General features: G+C 42.4%; 1 protein-coding gene across 4 annotated transcripts in view; it reads left to right on the top strand.

The window, feature by feature from the left end:
- PHKB (phosphorylase kinase regulatory subunit beta) overlaps positions 1-16,140 on the top strand; it is a 204,764-nt gene that overhangs the window by 15,689 nt on the left and 172,935 nt on the right. For all 4 annotated transcript variants that reach the window (XM_076069653.1, XM_032960638.2, XM_076069652.1 and 1 more), the window contains one exon: positions 772-861. In XM_076069653.1, coding sequence (XP_075925768.1) covers positions 772-861 — 90 coding nt within the window. The remainder of the gene's footprint in view (positions 1-771; positions 862-16,140) is intronic.

Here is a 16,140-nt window from a genome sequence, read left to right as displayed (position 1 = left end):
TGCCCAGATTTTTTTCATTTAACCTCTGAAGGTGGTGATGTGAAGAATAAAACAGGTTTTGAGCGGCGCGCCTTGTTACGAGTGGAACCAGAGGGCTAGGTAAGGTGCCTGGAAGAGAAAGGGTCCTAGGGTGACGGTTAGCTTGGCGATACCTCGCCCGCTATTATTCCATCCGCCACTACTGATGTATCGTGTCTCATTACCCGCGCCGCTCCGAAACGTTTCGCTGGGACGCACACGTGCTCACGCTTGGACACCTGCTGCGGCCGTTTGTAAATAACTTGTCAGCAAGATATTGGAAGAGTTCCGCGGGGACGAAGTGAAAAGGGAAAAAAAAAAGCGTCTGAAGTATTAATGCCGACTTAAGCCGTATCTACATATAAAGTTGAAAAATGGTTCAATTAAACGAAACGTGTTGCAATCATGTTAATTCATTACGGTGCGCATATTTTATCATATCAAAGATGCACAAAAATATATAGGAACGTGTGTGTGTGTGTGCGCGTCTCCGAATGAATGATTCGCTTTGGCCTACGAGTCTTGAATTCTAATGACATTTATCTTGAACGTGAGAAAACCAGTGATTTGTTTTCTTTGTATTTATCAATGCGTACATATACTCTTAATCTGTCAAAACAATGTGCTTGCGCGTATACGTAACGGTTAAAGTGCCGGACATATTGAGATGCACGGTCATGCCAGCCCACGACGGCACCGTAAATCACGGGAAGGCCTCACTGTGAGCGTGCCTGTGTGTGCGTGCGTGCGCAGTGTCCGTTTATGAGCCCATTAAGTCTGCGGACCTGCCTCGTGCGGACACGGAGGCACACTGGGACAAGCTGGACCGACACTACAGGGCAGGTAAATGCAAAGACGGACGGTCCAAGATTCTCCATTGGCAAGATGCGGCGCAGTGTAACGGCATGGGCGCCCAGTCACACTTGGCTGGGAACACGACGTATCACACGTTAGCCACCTTGGTGTGCTCCGTTGGATGGACACGTTGATCAAGTCGCATCAGCCTTGTTGGGCAGTGCAGTGAATGATGCCTTTAAAATGTTACAAAGTGGAAAACAATCCTGACTTGATAAAATTGAACTGTAAAGTACATTTTTTGGACGTTAAATAATTAATTGTGTGCAACCAGTCAACACGGTTGTCTAATGCACATTCAAACTAGGCCAAGACCCTTTAAGTCCTTTGAAATGGATGTAATGTGAAAACTTGAATTTGCTAAACTTAAATGAAAAGTAAAATAATTATATGCGTAAATGTGCTATAAATAGCACTTAAAACAATGATTAAATAGTATAGTCTATAATTTTTATTTACCGCACGTAACAATGTCCAAACGTTCCATTACTTTCCTCCGGTAAGTTGAACCTACCGCCACTGCTGAACTTCACCGCACAATGGATTGTATTACAGAGGGTGAATTGGTGTTGGTAGATGACCCGTGTCTCAAAGATTAATGTGATGAATCGTGAGAAATATAAAAATAAGTCGGCTTTTTGAGGTTACAAAAATACACGCAAAACTCATAAACACCACCTGTTTAATGCTGTTAGTTTCCAATGCGAGTTTTATTTTGCAGTTCAGATGTTTTTCATAATTTTGCAATATTTTATTCAGCCACTAAGATCCTTGATGGTCATTCAATTGCCAGAGTTGTAGTGCTATGCAGGAAAAATTATGCCGAGCCAAGAATGTGAAAGCTAATTTTAAACGCATTGCTACAGATGCTTGCGGACTGAATTTCATGTCGCTGAAAAAATTTTGTTTTTAAATTATGAATTGCAAGACAGTGTGACATTATAATTGCAACATTGCTAATTTTGTACGGTTTCATTTCCAGATTTAATATTAAAATCTTTACTGAGCAAGGGATTATTTATGATCGTCATCATTGCAAATAGAGGGATTTTTTTGTTCAGCCCGTACACCTCCGCCTTGTTCAGAGAATAATTAATAAAGTCATGCAGAGGCATGAGTGAGAATATTCTGACTTCATAAATGAGCTTTAAAATGAAGCAATCTGGATTCGAGTTGGATTTGGCACTGATAATTGAACGAGATCACTGCATAGCAAGTGAGGCACTAGGAGTTGAACATGATGTTCTGTTTTCACCAAAAATACATATAACCCGCCTACTGCCGATGTAATAAAGTCATGCAGGACCGCAAACAATTACAACTTGAGTAAAAAAATGCAACTAACATTCTATGAAATTAAATGGAGGCATTCTGCATCAGTGGCTCATAAACCTGCACGTTTTATTGGATGCGTTTAATCTTTTAGCTGTTCCGATTTACGAATCTTTAGTTAATTGCATAATAATTATATCGCACATATAAGCAAACAAAATAAAACCATCCTTCATTCATCCTAGCTCTACACGTTCCTTTAGGAGCACCAATGAACACTGGTGCAACGCACGAGGGGGGGCCATGTAACAAGCCATTGTCTCTCCACTGCTGAGTATTACGCACTGTGTCACCAATCGAGAGTTAGTCAACCTCCGAGAAGTCTAGGAGAGGTGCATACACCTCTTGCCACTGATGTTAGTCGCCGAGGGGAGTTGAACTCAGATTACTTGATTGGTATTGGAGCGCTCTATCCACTGCACCACAAAGACAACGATGTGCCTTATAGCCGTATCAGACTTTGGAGGCAAGTGCTGTTCGCACTATGAAGACCGGCACGGCACACGAGGGTGGCCAGCACCACGCCCGACCGCTTTTGTCTCCCCATTGGTGATGTTTACACACTGCACCAGGTGCTCATTTGAGGATGAACCGACCTAGGGGAGGCCCAAAACAGGGTCACATAATTTGTCACGGGTGTTGACAGTGAGCGGATATCGAACTTGGGTCACCAGGTTCGTAGCACGGCACGATAACCGCTACACTACCGCTCCCCATTGTCACACACGCACTTGCTTGTAAACACAGTCTTACGCAATCTTTAAAGTGCTGTTCGCAAGCATCCAAAAAGGCCAGTAGTACTCATACTCATAGACTGATACTCATAAATGTGAATGATATTTTCATGGGTAAACAGTGTTGCTCTTAGGAATAGGTTTTACCCTTTTAACTGGCACAAAAACTGACACCTTTATTCAAGGCATCATGTGTTGCTCTTGCTCGCACAAAGTCTGTTCATTACAATTCTAAATATATTCCAGATGCATAAAACATATTTCTTTAGTGACAATAATAAAATTTGCGATAGTTCTGCTGGTAATATTTCACGAACATCAGCTTCGTTTTACCATCGTAAAAACGGGGTTACATGGAGTACATATCCGATTGAATTGGACGCTTGTGACCCAACTGTCGTGTGAAAAGCAAAGCACAGTGCCCATTGTTCAAATGACTTGAACTTCTCTGGTTGTTCATGACAAAGATAATTGCAGAAGGACCATATTCAATCATTTTTATTAATTAAAAACAGTTGACGCTTAGGCTTTGAAATTATCAGAACTTTGATCAAAAGTTAAAATTTGCCCTTCACATGAAGCTGAATGAGACTTGTTGTGGCGTTTGCAGAGTGTGTTGCCACATTGGGTTGTGTGTGGCAAACGAATTCCGTGTGCTTGGCAGTGGAAGACGATAAATCATTCAATTAACTGTCTCACACGCCTGACATGAGCGCCCCAGAACAAATATCCACAGGGTGGATCAGGTTTGCTGCGCGCACACCACGAAAACATTGAGTGAGCCGAAATCCTACTCCCCCTCAATAAGTCATTGCAGTGATCAGGACGCCCCCACCCCTCTCCTCCCACCTCCCCCCACAGCATGATTCAATCGGTAATACAATACAATTCAGATTTATGTAGCGCCCAAGTGGTTTGCTGCTGCGGTGCAACGGTCAGCACGCTGAACCTTTGATGGTAGAGTTCGTCGGTTTGAATCGTTCTCCCGGCGTGGCAGTCGTCAGGGTCGGGATTGAACGCACGACAGTTGGCATCTAGCCTTCATGGCCCCGTACTTTCACCAACCCTTAGTGTCAAGTGCGGTGAAGTATAATCAAACAACACCCCCCCCCCCCACACACACACACGACCTGTGTGATGAGGCCTTCATCCAGCAGTGAATTGACTTGAGAGCTGTAAGCGATTATTATTTTACTTTAAAAAAACGTGAAACCGAACCCGTTTGTGTTTAATTGCACGTGGCCAGTCCCGTTCCACATCACACGCCACTGAAACGTGTAAGCCAACTGAAAATAGGTGCCGGGAACAAAACATTTGTGTTGGCGTCACGCTACCCTGGAGCTTGCCAAAATGTCTCGCCCTGTTTATCCCTGAGCAGGTCATGGCCCTGCCTGATGAGAGACTTTAAATCATTCATTTGCTCCATTTCTTATCTACAGCAATTTATCTGAACCCATTGATTCGGTAGGGCTGCGGGTGCCGAATGAGAGTTTCGTGAATTCAGTGATCTTCAACGCTCTGTGCGTCGTCTAGCACGAGGAGCTGCATGCCATTCGATGCATACCGCACTTCTGTGCTCCCCACATCTACGTTTTTTTTTTATTTCTATGCATAGCACGTATTTCACACTGAACATGTTGAACTATTGGGATGCGTCCGAGAGGGCGTCCTCTTAAGGAGATGGAGCGATGAAATCCGCTCGCGTGCAGGTGCTCGGCGGGGTTGTTACATCACGAAACCGCGATGACCAGATGAGGCTTTCAACAACGAATGGCTAATGATTTGTGATTGATATAAACTAAAACTAAACTAACCCCAATCTGAGTTTACCAGATACAGTGAGGGAAAAAAGTATTTGATCCTCTGCTGATTTTGTACGTTTGCCCACTGACAAAGAAATGATCAGTCTATAATTTTAATGGTAGGTTTATTTGAACAGTGAGAGACAGAATAACAACAAAAAAATCCAGAAAAACGCATGTCAAAAATGTTATAAATTTATTTGCATTTTAATGAGGGAAATAAGTATTTGACGCCCTCTCAATCAGAAAGATTTCTGGTTCCCAGGTGTCTTTTATACAGGTAACAAGCTGAGATTAGGAGCACTCCCTTTAAGAGTGTGCTCCTAATCTCAGCTCGTTACCTGTATAAAAGACACCTGTCCACAGAAGCAATCAATCAATCAGATTCCAAACTCTTCACCATGGCCAAGACTAAAGAGCTCTCTAAGTATATCAGGGACAAGATTGTAGACCTACACAAGGCTGGAATGGGCTACAAGACCATTGCCAAGCAGCTTGGTGAGAAGGTGACAACAGTTGGTGCGATGATTCGCAAATGGAAGAAACACAAAAGAACTGTCAATCTCCCTCGGCCTGGGGCTCCATGCAAGATCTCACCTCGTGGAGTTGCAATGATCATGAGAACGGTGAGGAATCAGCCCAGAACTACACGGGAGGATCTTGTCAATGATCTCAAGGCAGCTGGGACCATAGTCACCAAGAAAACAATTGGTAACACACTACGCCGTGAAGGACTGAAATCCTGCAGCGCCCGCAAGGTCCCCCTGCTCAAGAAAGCACATATACATCCCCGTCTGAAGTTTGCCAATGAACATCTGAATGATTCAGAGGACAACTGGGTGAAAGTGTTGTGGTCAGATGAGACCAAAATGGAGATATTTGGCATCAACTCAACTCGCCGTGTTTGGAGGAGGAGGAATGCTGCCTATCACCCCAAGAACACTATCCCCACCGTCAAACATGGAGGTGGAAACATTATGCTTTGGGGGTGTTTTTCTGCTAAGGAGACAGGACAACTCCACCGCATCAAAGGGACGATGGACGGGGCCATGTACCGTCAAATCTTGGGTGAGAACCTCCTTCCCTCAGCCAGGGCATTGAAAATGGGTCGTGGATGGGTATTCCAGCATAACAATGACCCAAAACACACGGCCAAGGCAACAAAGGAGTGGCTCAAGAAGAAGCACATTAAGGTCCTGGAGTGGCCTAGCTAGTCTCCAGACCTTAATCCCATAGAAAATCTGTGGAGGGAGCTGAAGGTTCGAGTTGCCAAACGTCAGCCTCGAAACCTTAATGATTTGGAGAAGATCTGCAAAGAGGAGTGGGACAAAATCCCTCCTGAGATGTGTGCAAATCTGGTGGCCAAATACAAGAAACGTCTGACCTCTGTGATTGCCAACAAGGGTTTTGCCACCAGGTACTAAGTCATGTTTTGCAGAGGGGTCAAATACGTATTCCCTCATTAAAATGCAAATCAATTTATAACATTTTTTACGTGCGTTTTTTGTTGTTATTTTGTCTCTCACTGTTCAAATAAACCTACCATTAAAATTATAGACTGATCATTTCTTTGTCAGTGGGCAAATGTACAAAATCAGCAGGGGATCAAATTCTTTTTTCCTCACTGTAAGGCTCCTAAGCTGTATAGCTCTTTTTCAGAAGCGACCTGGCCACAAATGATAGCTCAATCAAGTGGCTCATCACGTGGAAATTTATAGCAGCCATATACTCGCTAAACGCGTGAACTCCTGTATACAAGGCGAGGTTGTCAACATCTCGCCACCGTGTGCGGTGTTTATTCGCAACAGAAATATAAGCAGAGCAACCCTCGTGATAAACCAGACGGCTCTCACTTTCCACACTTGCAGCCAGCCGCTGTGTTCACGTGCGGAGGTGAACGGAGTTAATAAACGGCGTTGACCTCCAGGAGACGTTGACACCCCCGCTGGGCCGGGCTAGTCACGTGGGGAATAACCTCCAGCCTGCTGTAACGTTCAAGCAACCCCACACGTCAGAACGTGCAATGCATCAAACTGGAAGCTTAGGGTATTTACAGGTTCATAGACCGTGAGACCAGTTCAAATGCGTCTTTTCTCAATAGTCTGCCCTTAAATGCAAATCCAGTTAAGTGAGGACTCTTACTAGTTCCTGTTAATGATTGACTTTTTTGTTGAATATGCAAATTTTAATTGATAATTTGTAGAGCTGTTTAATCCATTGAGTCGGTGCTTAGCAACTAAATGCAATCACTTCCCGCCCCCAGCCCCCTGAGCATAGAAGACTGATTTTGACTTACTGTGTAATCGTTTTGAAAGCACGCACAGAGAAATATTGAACAGGGCATCAAAATACTCTACCTCCTCGTTGGAGCCCTTAACCTTCACAATACCGGGTGCTTCAAACATTTTTTAAACACTTATGTGGGACTATCGTTTTTAATGGTAAAAGAACGGGTACTAATACACTGCAACATGATAACAAATGTAATGTTAAATTTCGATTTAAAGCTTTCGTGACTGCAATGATTCATCTTCTTTGGTTCTTTCGGTAAAGTCACGTAGAATGAGAATAAAATAATAAATTGATAAAATAAAATAACACAATAATATTCTCACTCCAGCGCTGTCCTACCAGACAGTCTCGCCCCCTTCACCTGATGAAGGCCGCTTGTGTTGTGGCCGAAACGTCGTGAGAATATTATTGTGTTATTTTATTTTATCAATTTATTATTTTATTCTCATTCTACGTGACTTTACCGAAAGAACCAAAGAAGAAAATGTAATGTTAATAGCTTAAAAAAGTCTAAAGAGTCTCCACTTGTTCGCCATCATTGTCAACGCGTGCCTGGAATCTTCTTCAGGTGGTCTCCAGAGCCTGAAGGCCCATTTCTTGTGGTGTTGTTGCTAATTCTCGGAAGTGTTAACATATTTTGAAGCACCCTGTACAAGGGTTCTTGATTTTTTTGGCCTGCTCAACAAAAAAAAACAGGGCAACGACATATAACATGGCATGCTTTTGAATATAACACGGTATGCTTTTGATTAGACCGAGAGACGGAGGAAGAAGAAGAACAACACACGGATTAGAGAAGATACGAAAGTTAAGAGGACGCGTTATAAGACGGGGTGATGCCCGGTGGTCGGGAATAATGATGGGAGTAGTGACGGCCAAGGGAAGGAACACAACTGAGAGGTAGATCTTCACGAGAGATGGGGCGTTTAAATCGGCTCGCACTCGAGCGCCTGACGTATCGTTGCAGCCTTCTTTTGTTCTGCACTTAAAAGGCAACTGACAAAAAAACGTCGTACGGTACCGTTACAACTGTTGCATCATCATGTTAAGCAAGTAGTGCGTGGTTACGTGAAACATAATTATGTCAGGGTAACGGATACAACTCTTAGAGCTCTAATGGAAATGAGAGCCGTACTATGCGGCCAACTTGTTAAATCCTAAATAATTTTTTGAAAAGTTTAATGAAGCTGATTATTTAAATTAAGTCTGTGCAGATGTATTACAATTCGTTTGGTATTAGCCAAGTACACGAGGTCATGGGCTGTGTTCATTTTTACAGCAGTCACCCATTCGTTTTCATAACTCATGCAAAGTACTGTGTCGTTTTTTTTTCTATTATAGATGAGCTGCTCAATCACTTTGATTACATTTATTCTTCATCGTGTACTTAACTCCTGAGGGCAATGGAACTTTCCCCAAGGCTGACTGCTAAGGTTTGCACATTACTTCACTAAATATATTTCAAGCCGAGGTTAAGATATCTAACCTATAATTTTCGACAATGAGCAGTTTTGCATTCATTAACGTTTTCATGGACTCATTTGGAACCTCCGGCTTACCCAATCACAAAAATCACCCAGGCTGGATTCCGATTAAGGGGTTATGTGAAAAAAAAAAACAAATTTGAGCCATTTAGAACCCATTCTCAATGTGCAGTGCCTCTGAGAAATATCCGTTTATGGGAGATGGGGTCAGGTGATGTTCTGCGCGCTGTGCACGTTATGAACCCTTACACTCTTTGTGGGATCGCACCTGCAATTAGCACTGTTGGCCTACGTACAGCGCGAAAGAAGTTCACACCTGCATACAACGAGGCCATTTCACATGATGCGCCGTGCTAAATTAGCCAACAGCAGAGTCATCAGTTCCCATTACTTCATAGCGCAATCATCGAATTAGTATTTACTGCATGGCTGATTAAACATTCTTCACCTGTGCGTAACTAAATAAATTAAATGTGAATGAATGAGTGGTTAAGTAGGCTAATGAATAAATGCAAATTGGCGAGAGCGAGAAAAACCAGAGCAAAGTGCGGTGTTTTTCGTGAAATGCCCGACGCGCAGAAGAATGACAGTAACAGCATTTTTGCAATGCGTGTCAAATCCTAACAGCGTTTGTATGAAGAAAACAACACTTACCACCGTGCATTGTTGATTTAGGGAGGCGTTAAAGCACTATATGCAATATCCCACGATTACAAAGGTTGATTTAACCTCAAGCGTGACGAAACACCACGTTAGTTTGTGTGTTTGGAGTGACTCATCTCTCTTTTGCTCGATCTAGCTACTTCCCATCCTAGTCTTTATAGACAGACATGTGATGGACCGTGCATCGAATAGACGCTTGCAGTGTATTCTTACGCTCGCAAAGCGTGCGTCCAATCGTGCGTTAGAGAATCTTACTGGTAGGAACCTCCTGGTTACACCAGCCCACAGGGGATTAATGTGTCCGTCCGTCGTGCATCCAAAAATGGGAGGGGTGGGGCTGGGTGGAGAGGGGAGGGTGGGGAGGGAGGGGCTGGGTGGGGAGGGTGGGGCTGGGTGGGGAGAGTGGGGAGGGGCTGGGTGGGGAGGGTGGGGAGGGGCTGGGTGGGGAGGGTGGCGGTGGGAGGGGTGGGGCTGGGTGGGGAGGGGCTGGGTGGGGGGTGGGAGGGGTGGGGCTGGGTGGGGAGGGGAGCGGCTGGTCACCCCGTGGTGCCCTTATAAAACTCAACGTTTAACCTACTCATGCCGGCTTGTGCCCGCCCTCACAGTCGGGCATATTTGCGGAATACACCACGCCACCGTTGACCCTGGCCATTGACCGAGCAACCCAACGTTCCCACCAGCTCACTCCGCAGCAATGTGTTAATATTTGCGATTTAAACACATTTGCAAATGTTCCGATTATAGGCTAGGGGAGCTGACAAAAGGTGTACATATGAGGCAAAATAAATGAGAATCGATACCACCAGGAGTAAAGCATTTTAACGAGAACGGATTGTTGAATCGAATCGTGATCTCAAATTGTTACATTTCACCAACTTGCTGGTCAGGTGAAGCATCACGTGATGACTTGTTTACAAACAATGTCTCTGCACCTGCCGTCAAGGAGCGATGTGTTTGTGTTCATCGATCCCATGGGCTCCTTCCCTGGAGGGTCCCAGTGTCTAAACGACACAACAAGTCACATTTTTGGATTGAAAACACGTTTGGTTGTGACCACACCTCAAGGCTCGATGCAAAGTACATGCACAAGAAAGTAATTTGAAGAAGATATTTTATTTCATATATTTTTAAATATGAATCTATGTTGAACATCTTTTGCGCTGTATGTTGCCAACTGCGCTAAATGAGGTGCCGGGGAAAGACGGCAAACTATGAACACAACAGGGACTTCTGAAGAAGCGAGTTTTCAATTTTTTTAGAGGCAAAGCGATGGGGCGAAGTGTGTGTGAGTCAGCAATAGACAGGGGAACATAGGAACATCTTTGAGTGCGAACAGGAGGAGGTAATTTGGCAGTGCATGTGGCCAAAGGGAGGGAGTTCAAGAAACTGGGGGCAGCACCAGCAGCATCAGCAGGTGAGGTAGAGATGTCCATCAAGAGAGGCGTGCACGCATAAGCACCTGGATTCTGCATGCGTGTACATTGAACTTCTTTCGCACCGCACGTAGCCAACATTGCTAATTTGGAGATTCTGGCAGGAGGTGCTGCGGTGGTGTCATTGTCGGAAGGATGGAACCCAAATAAGAATGATCTCTTGTAGATAAATACCAAGGCTGCATGCATGTACAGGGTTGTCCAACACGAGTATGAAGCTTGTTAATGAGAAGTCAAATTAATAATTTACTACGGCTATGCTGAGGAGCATCATTATAGTTTATCGCGATGCCACTGCGTTTGATTACAATGTCAGTGCAGCAACATCACTAGAACGCTCTCATAACACGGGTTTGTTTTTCTTACATAATACATCTGGAAACGCGTCAGACAACCTGGCACTCAGCCGAGGTGCGTTTTTAAAGATGAAAGCAATCTTTCTTTTTGAGTTGCGCTACCCTTTACATTGCTGTTTGTGTTTCTCGTAGATTAAAAAGACAGAGCTAGAGAGCGCCTGTCGCATCATCATAAATTCAATTAATTGGAACATTTTACGACTGCAAATATATTTCGTAACTTTTTAAAGAAATCCGAAAATATGACAATCATCTCTCTTAAAAAAAAACACGCATCGCCTTCTAACGCACGATTTTTTTTCTCATAAGGAGCTTTTTTCTTCTTACAGAAATAAGGGGGCCCAGTACTGTCAGAGTTGATGTGAAGAACACATTTCAACATTGTCCTGTCTCCTGTCTCATCCTCGCTCAACAGTGGGTAATGGCTAACCCCTCGTGTGCGGTGTTTTATTTAACTTGAGAATGGAGGACACCGGGAATATTCGACAAGAGGCAAATTTGTGAGGTGTTGAATAGTTTATGCACTGATTTGAATAGTTATTTGAAGTTATTTTCAAGTGTACTCTCTTCAGAGTGGGTCATTTTCATCATGACTGACAGGAAAGGCTTGGGCTTTTTTTCCCTACGTAAATTTTTATTTTTTATGTGCGCCCAAGGGCGCCTGTGTTGGGTTGGTATCGACTGACCGATTTATTTTTTTATCCTGGAGGAATCCGATGAGCTACGAAGATCTTTGTCACAGATGTCCAGTAGAGACGAGTCGGCAAGATTCACTAAAAAAACCCACCCGTTTAACGAATTAACATAATGTTCATTTGAAACATTTACTCTGGGTAATTTCTTCAGAGTCAATCAACAATAAAATATCCTCTATATGCATATTTGGACACAAAATTAAAGGATTGTGTACCCTTTGGTTTTTTTTCGGTAAAGTCACGTTTATCGAAAAAAATGTATCTACGTGACTTTTACCGAAAGAACCAGAGAGTATGGATTCCTGCAGTCACGAAAGCTTCAAATCAAGATTAAAGGATTGTGGTTTCAAATGCAAAAAAAGAGCAATTACCAAACGATTACCAAAATCGATTTTTTTTTCATAAAGCAGGAAGATTTAAAATGGCAAACAGTTTTACAATGTACGCGGTATAGTGCTTTTATATTTTGTGCTAAAAATGCGCAACAGTGATATTGTCTGACGTAGTATGACATCAACAGTGATATTGTCTGAAGTAGTATGACATCAACAGTGCTATTGTCTGACGTAGTATTACATCAACAGTGATATTGTCTGACGTAGTATGACATCAACAGTGATATTGTCTGACGTAGTATGACATCAACAGTGATATTGTCTGACGTAGTATGACATCAACAGTGATATTGTCTGACGTAGTATGACATCAACAGTGATATTGTCTGACGTAGTATGACATCAACAGTGATATTGTCTGACGTAGTATGACATCAACAGTGATATTGTCTGACGTAGTATGACATCAACAGTGATATTGTCTGACGTAGTATGACATCAACAGTGCTATTGTCTGACGTAGTATGACATCAACAGTGATATTGTCTGACGTAGTATAACATCAACAGTGATATTGTCTGACGTAGTATGACATCAACAGTGATATTGTCTGACGTAGTATGACATCAACAGTGATATTGTCTGACGTAGTATGACATCAACAGTGATATTGTCTGACGTAGTATGACATCAACAGTGATATTGTCTGACGTAGTATGACATCAACAGTGATATTGTCTGACGTAGTATGACATCAACAGTGATATTGTCTGACGTAGTATGACATCAACAGTGCTATTGTCTGACGTAGTATGACATCAACAGTGATATTGTCTGACGTAGTATAACATCAACAGTGATATTGTCTGACGTAGTATGACATCAACAGTGATATTGTCTGACGTAGTATGACATCAACAGTGATATTGTCTGACGTAGTATGACATCAACAGTGATATTGTCTGACGTAGTATGACATCAACAGTGCTATTGTCTGACGTAGTATGACATCAACAGTGATATTGTCTGACGTAGTATAACATCAACAGTGATATTGTCTGACGTAGTATGACATCAACAGTGATATTGTCTGACGTAGTATGACATCAACAGTGATATTGTCTGACGTAGTATGACATCAACAGTGATATTGTCTGACGTAGTATGACATCAACAGTGATATTGTCTGACGTAGTATGACATCAACAGTGATATTGTCTGACGTAGTATGACATCAACAGTGATATTGTCTGACGTAGTATGACATCAACAGTGCTATTGTCTGACGTAGTATGACATCAACAGTGATATTGTCTGACGTAGTATAACATCAACAGTGATATTGTCTGACGTAGTATGACATCAACAGTGATATTGTCTGACGTAGTATGACATCAACAGTGATATTGTCTGACGTAGTATGACATCAACAGTGATATTGTCTGACGTAGTATGACATCAACAGTGATATTGTCTGACGTAGTATGACATCAACAGTGATATTGTCTGACGTAGTATGACATCAACAGTGATATTGTCTGACGTAGTATGACATCAACAGTGCTATTGTCTGACGTAGTATGACATCAACAGTGATATTGTCTGACGTAGTATAACATCAACAGTGATATTGTCTGACGTAGTATGACATCAACAGTGATATTGTCTGACGTAGTATGACATCAACAGTGATATTGTCTGACGTAGTATGACATCAACAGTGCTATTGTCTGACGTAGTATGACATCAACAGTGATATTGTCTGACGTAGTATAACATCAACAGTGATATTGTCTGACGTAGTATGACATCAACAGTGATATTGTCTGACGTAGTATGACATCAACAGTGCTTTGGTGGGCTTGCTGTAGGCGTCTACACGACTTGCCATTAAATTACATAAAAGATGTACAGAAGGCAAGAGATCATATGCAGAGGATAGCATAATGACAAACTTGTACAGGCAATTGTACAAAGGCTACATTGGTTACGTGATTAGTCAAAGGAACTTAGTTGTATGTGTAAGTATATTATAAAATAAATATATTGAATACACTTTGCACACAAACCACACATTTTCTATTGCAGCACAGCGTGTGTAAGTTCGCAACTTCTCTGTGATCACACATTACGATGGAGCAGCGTGTGCTTACTGCGTACTGCATGGATTCTGTAATGCTTTCCAAGGTGCGGGTTTTCCTCGGTGGGTTTTAAATTTCCTTAATGAATGCATTACCGCCCGCTCCCGACGTGTATCAGACACACGGGGCATTAACGAAGAAGGTGGAACAAACTGAGATGCATAAAGAGTCGTACGTAGGTGTGCACGTCAAAACGTACACGCGCATTTGTCGACGAGATTATACGTAAAATTAAATGAATTTTAGAAAGTACGTCGTGCTAATTACGTTTCCGACCATGCCCGGTGAATCCTTGATCAGAATTAGGAATGATGTTAACTCCTACGTTCACAATGGGATTAGGTAAATCTAATCATCGTTGCCCGATTGGACGACGATATATTTCGAGATCCCCTCTTGAACTTTTACATTGTGTTCTTTACCGTTTGGCGGAGCACGGTGACATTCAAGAAATCACTAAATCAAACTTTTTGTTTCTGTACGGCTCATGTAAAAACGGACTTCTGTAATCCGAAATGATTTTGTGTCATTCTCTTCACAGGAGATTAATAAATTGTGACAGATTATAGTAATTTCCGATTTTTTTTTTAAATCATGCCAAATACTCATATATTGGATGAAAGCATCTTAAAATAAAAATTAAAATAATGTAGGCACCTTCGTGAAAAAGGATTCTTCGGCTCCATGTTGCATTCCTGGATAAATAAGTATTATATATATTTTTTTTAAATAGGGACCTATAATCCATGGTGGACCGCGGGAGTTAATCATGTAATCCTTGAAATTTTGCGCCGGCGATGCTTCGCAAATTTTAGGAGGAAAGAGCCGTGTGACTTCGTTAAGCTGTGTTGAAGTCGTGGATTCCACGGGAGCGCGACTCCATTCGTGAAAATTCCACTGATCATAGGAGAAAATATGTTCTAAAACGGAAATAGGACCGATATGCCACCTGGGATCTATTTGAAAGTATATATATTTTTTAAATCGCTATTTAAGTCTGAAAAATGCAAACATCCTTTACTACTCGACAGATCACGTCAGCATAGCTAGTCTGCATGATAAATTTAAAAGCAAATAATTTGGCTACGAACCTCGGTTTGTCCCTTTGCAGCCATTTGTCTCTCTGTAGTTCTGCTTCTCTCTGCAGCTCCACTTGCTGTCTGCATTCTGGGAATTATCGGAATGTGGAGTATTGAAGTTCCGCTGTATATTAGCACTGCAAGAACCTGTGTGTTTCGTTCAAATGCCAATATTGCAACTTTGTTGATCTTTCAATGTGTAATGTGAAAAGTTGTTCATTAAAATTGGTTTCAAAATAATGAAGGCAACATTAGATAAGTATGACACGTTTTCGCATGCGTCCAGTGTTTTTGAACCCCTTATTTTTATCTGTGGACTGTCAGCGTGTGCATGCTACACTGTACGTGAGAGTGATGGTGTGTGTAGTCGCTTTTGTGGCCACACATCCACTCATGTACCTTGTTGCTGGGATTCATCGGTACTCGCAAACAGCACTTGCTCCAAAAGTCTGCTAAGGCTACAAGGTGGTGGGGGGGTCGTTATTGTAGTTTGTTCCACTGCATTGCGATTCTGTTGACCTGAATTTGGTATTATGCCTTGAATCTCACGAGAAATCGATATTTAATCGTGGCCTGGACCTCTCCTAGGTTGACTTGACCTGAAATATTTTTCTCTGTACGATTGCGTGAACCTCGGCAAATGCGGGGGGAGAGACAGCCGTCTGGGAGCGGTGCTTACAGGGCGCATTCCTGTGGAGTGAATTGCGGTCCTACATTAGATGCTCACTAACAACACTTTCTCAAACTTGATTTGACGCTTTCGTGACTGCAGGAATTATTCTTTGGTTCTTTCGGTAAAGTCACGTAGAAATAGAAAATAATAAATGATGTGATTTTTAAAAATCCATCTAATTTATTATTTTCTATTTCTACGTGACTTTACCGAAAGAACCAAAGAATAACACTTCCTCACTAACAGTC

Source organism: Petromyzon marinus, chromosome 25 (genome assembly GCF_048934315.1).
Source record: "Petromyzon marinus isolate PM22_M1 ecotype Great Lakes invasive population chromosome 25, UKy_Petmar_22M1.pri1.0, whole genome shotgun sequence".
Taxonomy (NCBI): Eukaryota; Metazoa; Chordata; class Hyperoartia; order Petromyzontiformes; family Petromyzontidae; genus Petromyzon; species Petromyzon marinus.
This window is presented reverse-complemented; position numbering and strand designations above follow the sequence as displayed.